General features: G+C 39.3%; 1 protein-coding gene across 1 annotated transcript; it reads left to right on the top strand.

The window, feature by feature from the left end:
• Positions 1–239: 239 nt before the first annotated feature.
• Positions 240–6,671, top strand: LOC116252836 (chorismate synthase 2, chloroplastic). The gene is made up of 13 exons (XM_031627406.2): positions 240–648; positions 3,472–3,625; positions 3,781–3,857; positions 3,981–4,039; positions 4,175–4,258; positions 4,338–4,430; positions 4,949–5,029; positions 5,127–5,258; positions 5,444–5,546; positions 5,702–5,796; positions 5,871–5,936; positions 6,038–6,122; positions 6,216–6,671. The coding sequence occupies exons 1-13, from the start codon at positions 489–491 to the stop codon at positions 6,344–6,346; spliced, it is 1,320 nt and encodes a 439-aa protein (XP_031483266.1). The 5' UTR covers positions 240–488; the 3' UTR covers positions 6,347–6,671.
• Positions 6,672–11,541: the final 4,870 nt, after the last annotated feature.

Here is an 11,541-nt window from a genome sequence, read left to right as displayed (position 1 = left end):
CAAAAAAATTACGTAGGATTTTAATCCCACCTCCCCGACTGGATTTGAAATCCGTGAAACCGAGTTCCTGATTCCCCTCGGATTTGGCAAAACCAAGAACCCTTTTTTTTAAAGAGGGTGGGGATCTACAGTGGAATCAAGCTAAACACGCGATAAATTTAGTGACGTCGTTTACCGTGGCACCGGGGCGTCGCTTTGAGCTTTGACGGACGGCTGACAGTTTTAGTTAAACCGAAAATGTATGTCAGGTGAGAAGGTCAGTCACGGAGAGAGAGAGAGAGGGGTGTCTGGACTCTGGAAGGGCCCGGGTGGTTGGTGGGGCGGAAGCTGGTAGGCGACGGCCAAAGTTGGTGAGGATAGCAGAAGCTGCAGGGCCTCCCCCTCTTTAAAAGCCAACTTTCGTTGTGGGAAGTTCCTCTCTCTCTATATCTCTCTTTCCCCCCTTAGTCATCGAGGTCTCCTCTATCTCCGGCTTCCTTCGGTGATCCATGGCTGCGTCCCTGCAGACTGCTTCCAGCAACCCCTTCTTGGGCAGGTCGTCGGACTCCCGTTTGGCTACCGACGGACTCCGTCGATTCAACGTTAGCGTAGATCTTGGCAGGGTATCCACCATCCGGCCATCTCACAAGGCTCCCCCAAGAAGGCTTGGTTACGCTCTCCTCCACTCTCTCCCCCTTTTACATATTAATATTACAATTCGCTTCTTTTTCCCCCTAATATGTCGATAACCTTACTTCGAGATCATTTTCAAAATGCTTGTGTTCATTGAGAGGATCATTTTCATAACGATTTGCCGTGGATCTAATGTTCGCTAGAGCACTTAAACGGACCAGGTTTGGATTTACGGGGATAACTTAGATGGTCTTTCTGTTCAACGGAAAGGAAAAGTTTTCCGCCTTCTTCAACTGTTTGATGATATCGAAGACAATATAATAGTTAAGAGAGAGAGAGAGAGAGAGAGAGAGAAATTGGGGCTGATGTCCTCTTTGATGCTTGCAATGGCTGCCGGTGTCGGCAGACAAGACCTTCCTCCCCTCCTCTTCTTCCCTGGCCCATTTTCCCCATGTGCCTTTTCCTGTCGCCAATGGCTTCCCGCCACTGTCTTTTTTTATTAGGTCCGTTTCCCCCCTTCTTGCTGGTGTCCATCTACCGGTGTCTAGCCAGTGGGCTGTTTCTGCCGCCTTTGGCCACCAGTCTGGCTCCCTTGCGCTGCGACTACCCGTCACTGCTTTCTGCTTTGCGGGTGTTTTTTGCCTTTGCTGCAGGGGCTTTCACGGAAGTGACGGTTCGTTTTCCCTCACTGCTCTGTTGGTGTGTCTTCTCTCCAATCTTTCGGATATATAAGCGCTAATTTGAGGTGTCGTTTTGCTTAGTTGTTTCTTTTCAGTGTGAATGATTTTATTTCTGTGCTTCTTAATCTGCAAAGCTTTATGTTACTTCCTTTTTTCCTGATATATGTATAAATTGATATAGGTAGATGGCCGTAGAAACGTAGGGATAAAAGCAGGGCTGCTATTCTGCCAAGATGTTGATTTTTTGTTATTTGGTGATTGAAAATGAAAGCATATGTCTATTAATTTTAGCAGGTGAAGGTTCTGTAAGGAGTTTTGAATGGCATGAGCAATGCCAATAGGAGTTGGTGACCGTTGTATACCAGCACTGTTGCCGTCAAACACCAGAACTTAACCTTGTCATTATTATTCCACAGTCGCACGATGCACGCAGACTGAATATGGAAAGGGGATTAAAATACCTCTCCACCTGATTCTAGGATTACAATCATGTGATTTTAATGGTGCCATCAAACATTACCTGAATGACAACCAATAGTCTACTCCTTGGAATCTCTTTTGAGTGCATCTTCTCCTCAGGAACTTGGTTTGGAGAGAAATAATTTTTTGAACCTCCAGCATATTAACATTAGATTTTTTCAGATTCATCAAACTAAAAACAAGTAGGCAGGTGGAGCAAAGAGATGGGATATGCATCTTATATACATGTGGATGCAAATCCATAAATTCATCACACACACACAGAGGAATTGAAATAAGCTGACCAAATTTTGTGTCGCTAAAAACCATCGCAAAAGGTGCATTGGAGAGTCGGAGACAGTTGGTTGATTGACCATGGGTTTTAGCGACGGAATGTGCCTTTTGCAACAAATTTTAGAGATACAAAATGGAAAAAAACCATCTGGTCATAGAGATAGCCGATTGATGTCAATTTTCCTATATATATATATAATACAGATGCTCTCTATTCTCTCTTAGCAAAAGTAGGAAATTAAATTTTCTTTTGAGCTTTAGCAAAAAAGATAAGCTGAGGCTTTTTGGTCAACCGTGATGAAAGAAGGCGTGGCCGCAAGTACTACACAATGTTGTTTCCTTTACAAATTTCATGACAAAACCTCACAAAATTTTAAAAAGGCGAAAAAGATTAAGAAAATAGCATATAAGGATGGGGAAAACTGGCAAGTTCAATAAATTTTCCATCGTGGTACTTCTCTCCGAGATGAAAGTTGTGAGGCAGAACATTGGAAAATGATTATCTCTCACATAGGTATCTTAGGTTAAATACTTCAGGGACAGTTTGAACTAATTAAAATTGCCTTCGTGGTGTGGACCATACTCATTATTTTCCTTTTTATGATATTGATCTTTGATTTTATTTTCCTTTTCAATTGAGCATTGGCTTTTAAATGTCTTTTACACTCCTTTCCTAGTCTGAAATTTGGATTAGCTTGCTACTTGATTCATCATCCATCATTATAATTAGGTTCAGTGGAAATTTTTCTTGGTTACCTAATGTTTTTCGAAGTTTCTTTTGAATTCAGAGAAACCCTTTGTGAGGAGCCTTTCCCTTGCCTTGCGGATGCAAAGGAATTGCTTCGAGATCCGATTAGTTCTTTGATCCATGGCAAGCTTGCAGAAAAATGCAACATGCTTATGTTCCTTTTCATGCCTTCTAAGTCACATGGGTGCTTCAGTAAGGTCCACATACCTGTGGCCATACCCTTACCTAAATTGGGCACTTGGACACACTTGGATACTTTTTAGCTCCAAGCTGATCCAAACTACTTAATTTTACTTGATTTAATCTTTTCTAACTCAGTTTTCGTTCTGTTTTTTGGAGTTATTGTTCATTAACATATAATGTTTTTATTTATATCGCTTGTTTATCTAAATGTTGCTTTCATTTTGAATTTTTTGTGTTATTTTGCACACACACACACACACACACACACGCACACACATATATATATATATATATATATTTTTTTTTTTTTTTTTCCGTACCCACATTTTCTAAAATCACCATACACGAATCACCCCTGCAAGTTTGCTGATTCAGTTCTTAGATTTGTAATATCAAGATCTTGTGTTTCCTTTCCTGTTTCTACTGCTTTTAGTGATTCTCCAAAATCTCATACTAATAACTAAAACTCATCCTCGACATGGAAAAATAAAACAGAGGTACATGCTGGAACTGGAAGTTCATTCGGAGCATTATTTCGTGTTACAACATTTGGAGAATCACATGGAGGTGGTGTTGGATGTGTTATTGATGGATGCCCTCCCCGCATCCCTCTTTCTGAAGCTGACATGCAGGTGGAACTTGATAGGAGGTAGTGTTGCAAATCAAGAATCCTTTTAGAAAGCTGTTGCAGAGTTCAAATTCTTTCTTAATGCTACGATTAATTTGTAAAAGAATGAAAAAGCAGTCATAATTCTCAAAATTTTTCTGTAAAATTTTTCCTGCTGTTACATAATATGCTTCCAGGAGGCCAGGACAGAGCAGAATAACCACTCCTAGAAAAGAGACTGACACATGCCGTATCGTTTCAGGAATTTCTGAAGGTTAATATGCTTACACCCTACACTTATTTACTTCGTTCTAGTGTAATTGGTTTCTTACAACCCATTGTGAAATTTTGCACGTTACATCATATCTGGGGGTTAATGTGATCTTAATAAATGCAGGGATGACTACTGGAACATCAATTGCTGTCCTTGTTCCAAATACAGATCAAAGAGGGCATGTGAGTATCCTGATAAAAGTTGACAGAAATAGATCAACTGCAACATTGTTATCAAGTACAAAATTTGATATTTGTAGTGTTCATCATTGATGTGACGGCTCATTTGGATTTTTTCTTCACCTTTCTTGTTGCCAGGATTACAGGGAGATGTCCCTGGCCTACAGACCTTCTCATGCTGATGCAACATATGATTTTAAATATGGTGTCAGATCCGTGCAGGTTTCTCTTTCTCCTACTGCAGCTATTTGATAGAAACTGATGATTCTTCCATTATTATTGAAGCTTCATGGAAATGCAGGGTGGTGGTAGGTCATCTGCTAGGGAAACCATTGGAAGGGTCGCAGCTGGGGCTGTTGCCAAAAAGCTTCTTAAAATGAAATCAGGAACAGAGGTATGCTTTATATCCTCCCCTTTCATATGTTTTGCAGGTAGCTGTGCAGTTGGGTTTATATGGCCTCTCGTGACTTCTAAGATCTTTTTATTTGTTGGTGCTTACAAGATATTTTTGTGGTTCATGAGTATAGTGAATCTAGTTTAGTATGACAGGTATCAATGATTATTATATGTTATCAAATAACTAGATAATTTATCTGAAGTGATAGTTTTCACTTCCCTTTTCGTGGGTATCCTCTTTTTTTCCTTTTAGTGCATGCCCAAGTGTAGGCAGTAGGAAGGCAAAATGAATGGATCTGGCACAACCAATGAAGTGGAGGCCAGGTTGAATGAGAACCAGAACAGCCAAAAATGACAAAAGGTCCATGTGATGCATCATTTTGCAACCATGGAATCATAATATAAAACTTGAACATGCAAGCCCATATATAAGCATGTCAGCGACTCAGCATGAACAGAACACACTTTGCATCTACATGTTGCTGAGCATTTGGTTTCTTTCCCCATTTCTTGCAGGTTGTTGCCTATGTTTCACAAGTGCACAAAGTTGTGCTTCCTGATGGAGTTGTTGATAATGACATTGTCACACTGGATCAGGTATAGGCCCAAGAGATTTCCATGGGCACTTGTTTCGGCTGATGGTTCATTGATGCTGACATTTACTAAATCTCAAAGTCTCGTGCAAAATTTCCAGGTAGAAAGCAATATTGTTCGGTGTCCTGATCCAGAATATGCTGAGAAGATGATTGATGCTATTGATTGTGTGAGGGTTAGAGGGGATTCTGTTGGTGGTGTTGTGACGTGCATTCTGAGAAATGTCCCCCGTGTATGTATACGTTTACACTTGGTTATTTTTAAACATAAGCATATAGTTAGAGTGAGGCTATATCTAGTTCCCTTCTGTCTCACGTATTTCCTGTCTTTCTTTTCTTCGTTGGCTGCTGTTTCTCGTATGATGTTTAAGACCCTTCTAATTTTGATCTCGTGATTTGCATGCTTTGTCCATTGCAGGGGCTTGGTTCACCTGTGTTTGACAAACTGGAGGCAGAGCTTGCTAAAGCTATGATGTCATTGCCTGCTACCAAGGGATTTGAAATTGGCAGCGGATTTTCAGGTAAGTTGTTTGTTTATCAAGAATACTGCTGCAATCGACTTGTGTAGGCAGGAATTTGTAAATAAAAGCTTGTTGCCTGATTGTTTAGGCGATTTAGTTTGCTAAAAATAATAAAAAGCTCTACTTCTGCCTTATTACATTATGAATGTGCCAAGGTACTTTTATGACTGGAAGTGAGCACAACGACGAGTTTTACATGGATGAGCATGGGAGGATCCGGACTAGGACAAACAGATCTGGAGGAATACAGGTAGTATTTGTGTTGATAGTCTTCAGTGAGTTCATCTAAACAGTTTTCTGTAACATTATGGTCTTCTTTCTTAGGGTGGGATATCAAATGGGGAAACTATAACCATGAGAATAGCTTTCAAGCCGACTTCTACCATTGCAGTGAGCACCTCTTGCACTTTCTCAAATGAACAATTTTGAATCTTTCGGAGAATGAGCAAGCAATTTCAATTTGCTTGACGACGATTTCTCTATGCGTGCAGAAAAAGCAAAACACAGTTACTAGGGATAAACATGAAACTGAGCTCTTAGCACGCGGCCGACATGACCCATGTGTGGTTCCTCGAGGTGTGGTTTAACAGATTGCTGATTTTCCTTGATTCCATCTTTGCTTTTCTATAGCGACATTTTTACACAAAGTATGGGGTGGTGGTTTTTTAGCGGTGCCGATGGTTGAAGCTATGGCAGCCTTGGTGGTTGTGGATCAATTGATGCTCCATTATGCACAGTGCGAGTTATTGCCAATCAACCCGGATCTCCAGGAACCTCTCTCAGTTGGACTTCTGGCATAAAAGGATATGGTTCTCAAGGCATTTTATCTGAGAAACCTGATGTTGGAAACAACCCAAGGCCAATCTAGTTGTTTATATTTGGCAAGCTTTGCTCCTACAACAGGTCTTTGACGTTTTTTTTTCCTCTACGGAAGCTCGGCCAACAAATCTCTTTTAAAAAAAAAATTCCATTTCCCCTTTCACCTCGGGTTCTACATAAGCATGGTAGCGACTTACACATTAGCAGAATCTATTTCGGATATTGTATTTTAAAACAATTTTAATTCCTGAAATCTTCTGTAAAGATATTGGAACATAAATTCTTCGGTGTGCGTGGACTTGCCAATGGTAAGTCAAGAGGGCCGGGCGACCAGGCCCTCAGGAGAAGTTCTGCCTTCGGAGAGTGTCTTTCCTACCCATTGCATCGTTGTTTGGCCAATGTATTCACACCCTTCTTTCTCTACGGAAATGCAAATGCACACATCTTTGCGTACAGTAGATGCAAATACGAACATGCATTCATGCAAGTGATCTGTTTTCTTCGAGATGAATATTGTCTTTAAGGGGAGCGGCTTCTAGGAGCTGTACATATGCGAATGTTAGAAGATAGGATAGAACGTAGTATCTTTAGGTCTTTTGGTGGATTTAGTAGGACTGGGATTTGATCTAGTAATGAGTTAGGGGGGTAGCTAATGGCATTTGACTTCTCTTCACTACATCCCAGCCCCAAAAATTTAATTTGTTTATTATAAGTCATGCATCATCATAGGGTTTTCTCTTAAGTGTTTGGAGATGATTTCTTGTCTTCCGGTTTTTGTTTTAGGACATATAACACTATTGGGATTGGTCAGCACAAATTCAGTCTACCTCTAATATGCACAATTGAGAAAGCAAACAAACCTTCGAGGTCCAACAGACACCGTCTTTAGAGATGGAAATACCATGCCCAGCCCCACCTCCTATTGTGCAAGAACAATGCACCTGACAGATAAGAAATTGTTGAAACCTAAAAGGTTGATCAGTGATCTATTGTTCTCTTGCCTCTTTGTTTTCTACCTTCTTCATTCTCAGAGCATTGTTTGCTATCCTTCTTGTGATGATCAATCATATACATAGAAAAATTAATAGATGGTTACTACCTTGTGTAGCCATTCCTCATGTAGCGAGAGGGATTGAATCTTGCCCATCGTGGGCAGACCCAAATATAAAAGCGGTCATTTCCGACTCACACATAAAGGGTAGATATATATGATATTCTAAAGTGTATTGTAACATCATGGGAGTTGGATCACATATTGAGGACTGAAAAGTCTTCAAATGCTTATAAAAGAGCCAGTTTTACACTTGAACTTGCGGTCCTATATGTGTGGACTCATATGACTTAAATAAAGTGGATTGTAATAGCCCAATAATTTATTCTCACGTTGAAGATGATGAAAAATCTTCAAAAGTTTATAGAAAGCGCTTGTTAAATGATTGGTTGACACCATTCCTAGCATTTTTTGAATTAGAACCAAATCTACTAAATAACTAGTTGAGATTTGCTAACCTAGGAGCCTGAGCCCAGTGTGACAGTGGGCTAGACTGCTGCATTCCCACACTGGCAGGGGCAGAACCAATGGGAGGCTGCTAGGAGCCATGCCCTCCCAAGAGTTTGGTAAATCAAAATTTACCTTCTAAAAGTATTAGAAGTTCTTATTTGGCCCTTGTAAAAATTTTGAAAAATTAAATTGGCCCCCGTACACAGTTTCAAAAAATTTATTTTTATTATAAAATTTTCAAGTTTGACCCCTCTAATAAAAGATTTTGCTTCTATCCCTGCACCTTGGACTCAAGATTGTTGTTTGGCGGAACACAAACCCAACACCCCCCCTCCTTGGTCAACAACTTCCACTCTAATCTAGGAACCAAAACAACCAACCACTTAACTACCCATTTTAAAGATTTCCAACGATCTTCAGTACAAGTTTAACATTCTCAAATTGAGGTATGACGGTAACATTCACTTGTCCATATTCACCATGTTGTTAATAGGATTGTGCAACCCACGATTACAAACAAATAGAAACCTATTGTATACTAGTTCGTGTGACACTGGTTTAACTTAGATGATGTATAAGAGTGTGCAACCCACGAGGACAAACAAATAAACACCTATTGTATACTAGTTTGTGTGACAAAATGATTTAACTTAGGCAATGTTGTACATACAAAGTTCATTGTACTATTAATAAAAATTCACACTTACAAGTCCTCAACATGTTCAATTCGTCAGCACTTAATGATGTTTTTTGTTAGACTGAGGCCTCTCGGTTGCGCTATATATTTATTGTTAACTCTTCTCTTGGCAATCTGATTGGCCGGTGGTAAATATAAACACCTGTAAAGTGATAATATTATCCATCTCTTATATGTACTCATTGAACCAAAATTTGTGTATTTCCCTAACATGTCCCAACTAACCGAATCTCTTATAGTCATATTATCCCTCTCTTATCTGTACTTGGGACATCGTCACTCTTCTACCAGCCAAACAACCCATTGGCTGCCGCTGAGTTTATAAAATCAAATATAATGTCGATGGCACCATCGAACGCTATAAAGCTCACGTAGTCGCCAAGGTTAACCCAACTACAAGGCATCGACTACACAAAAAATTTTCTCTCCCATTGCCATGTCTTTCGTCTATTGCAAAGGGTGAAATTTATTTCAAGTCGACATCAATAATGCATTTCTCCAAGATGATCTCATTGAAGAAGTCTACATGTCTCTTCCTCTCGACTTTACCTGATAAGGGAGAACAAGGTATGTCGGCTAAAGAAGTCCTTAGATGGACTGAAACAGTCGCAACCGGCTTCTCCCAATTAAAGGCAAATCATTCATTATTTTCACATATTGCTAAACAAGACAACATCTTCATCATAGTTTATGTGGATGATATAATCGTTGCAAGAGACAACACCAATGCTATTGACAAGTTGAAATCAGTCATCAACCCCAAATTCAAGTTGAAAGATTTGGGAGAGTTGAAATATTTTTTAAGCATTGAAGTGGCCCATTCAAAAAAGGATTTTTTCTATCACAAAAGAAATACACCATTGATATGCTCAATGAAGCTAGATATAGTGGTGCCAAGCCAAATGACATACCAATGGAGCAACATTTAAAGTTTGATAATGAAAAGGGTCAATGGATAAAAGATCCCATATTCTTCAGAAAACTAGTAGGATAGCTAGTTTATCTCACCATCACTCGACTAGATATTTTACATAGTGTTCACACGTTGAGTCAATTTATGGCACAACCCAGGATGACTCATTTAGATGCAGCCTTTAGAATTTTGAGGTACATCAAATGCACGGCAAGACATAGGATCTTACTATCATCCAACAATGATATATCCATCAAAGCTTATTGTGATTTAGATTGCGCATCTTGCCAATGACAAAAAAATTGACTTTAGGTTTCTGTATCTTCATGGGAGAAAAGCCAATATCATGGAAAGTGAGGAAACAAACTACAGCCTCAAGGTCTTAAGCAGAAGCAGAATATAGAGCAATAGCATTGGCCACATGCAAGATGACTTGGATAAGATACATTCTTAATGATCTTGGAATCATTCACCATCAACCCATGGAACTATTTTGTAACAACAAGGCGGCTATAAATATTTTGACCAAACCAGTATTTGATGAGAGAACCAAACATATCGAAATTGATTGTCATGTTGTTTGAGAAAGAATTCAAAATAAGGAAATTACTACTAAATATGTAAAAACAGAAAACCAAATTGCGGAGATCTTCACAAAGGCACTGGCTAAAGATTCATTTATAATGTTAAGACGCAAGTTGGGTCTCCTTGATCCAGGAGCACCAACTTGAGGGGAGTATTGGGGTTACTTACCATAGATTGAAAATCCCTCAATTATAGGTGTAGCCATAACAATTATTTCATTATCTTTAGCAAGTTTTTACCTGTGAGTTGTATGGGATATAGACGTTACCTCTTGTTTCCTTCTTTAAATATCTCTTGCACCTACTTGTAAAGAAATCAAGTCTAGTCTCTCCTTAAGCATCATCCTTTACCATTAAGCTCCCACGAGATCCAGAAAAGACCATCAAACAGGCCTCGCTATCTTAATCTGAGGTAGAAAAACCCTCCGATATAAAATCGGAGGGAATCAAACACAACCTGAAAGTAAGGAGATGCATCAAGACTATAACAACAAAACTAAAGAGCATGGGCAAAATTCCCTCTGACCAAAAAATATGCAGTAGATAAAACCCTTCACTCACAAAGAAATAAAGAGAGATCAACTAAACCCACTTGCATCCTACTGAAAGCATCCATGCAAGCCCTCACACACAATTTCCATACGACAATATGAAAATCACTTTCCAACGTTTGGCTATCCACGCATTCTTGAATTTACTTTCTCTCCAAATTTTAAACTCTCCCTTGATGTTCATCCAGGGAAGTCTCTTTTTGCCAAACCTTCTAACCATTCGATTCCACACCTTAGCCGCGTATTCACTTCTCATTATGCGATGCATATTTGACTCTTCCTGCCATTTGCAAAGTATACCTTTTAAATATTGTTGGTGAAGGTCCAAAAGGGGCAGCCGCCAACTGGCCAAGTAAAAGCAGATCTCCTCTCCACCGTCATGCCTATTTATAAGGCTTTGCGCTTCTTACATCTTCGGATGAGTCATTTGTCTTTCAAGTCAAATGCAAACCCAACGGCAAATACCTTTTTATATTGTATTTTCTATCCAAATATGAGGTCCGATGGAATTTTTCTATTAATAAAAAACTTTAGGTGGGTAGATTCGTTGTTTGTATTTTAAGTAGCTATTCATCGTTGACAACTTCCGCACGTATTGCACTTTCACCTCCTTCACAACGAGGGGGCACTGTGGCGGGTGGTCAACAGAGAAGATATCTTCAAACTATTCCATATTAGGAGGGACATTTTAACTTCCCTTTTAATTACCACTTGTATCAGTGTATGTGTTCTTTAGAGTTGGTATTTTAAGTCACTTAAGGCATTTGAACACTTTTTTTTTTTTGCATGTCAATTGAGAAACTGCTTCTGAACCGAAGGTTTAAAGTAATTTTTCTTGACTAGAGAAAACAAGTAAACTAAAACGATAAAAATTCAATTCAGTGATAGAAAATAACGTTGAAAAAGATTGTGGACTTTATGCTTTCATTT

Source organism: Nymphaea colorata, chromosome 4 (genome assembly GCF_008831285.2).
Source record: "Nymphaea colorata isolate Beijing-Zhang1983 chromosome 4, ASM883128v2, whole genome shotgun sequence".
Classification (NCBI taxonomy): Eukaryota; Viridiplantae; Streptophyta; class Magnoliopsida; order Nymphaeales; family Nymphaeaceae; genus Nymphaea; species Nymphaea colorata.
This window is presented reverse-complemented; position numbering and strand designations above follow the sequence as displayed.

Coding starts and splice junctions, on each gene's coding strand:
- LOC116252836 (XM_031627406.2), top strand. CDS start 489: ATGGCTGCGTCCCTGCAGACTGCTTCCAGCAACCCCTTCTTGGGCAGG. Junction 4,040..4,174: donor ATACAGATCAAAGAGGGCAT/GTGAGTATCCTG, acceptor TCTTGTTGCCAG/GATTACAGGGAGATGTCCCT. Junction 4,259..4,337: donor ATGGTGTCAGATCCGTGCAG/GTTTCTCTTTCT, acceptor ATGGAAATGCAG/GGTGGTGGTAGGTCATCTGC.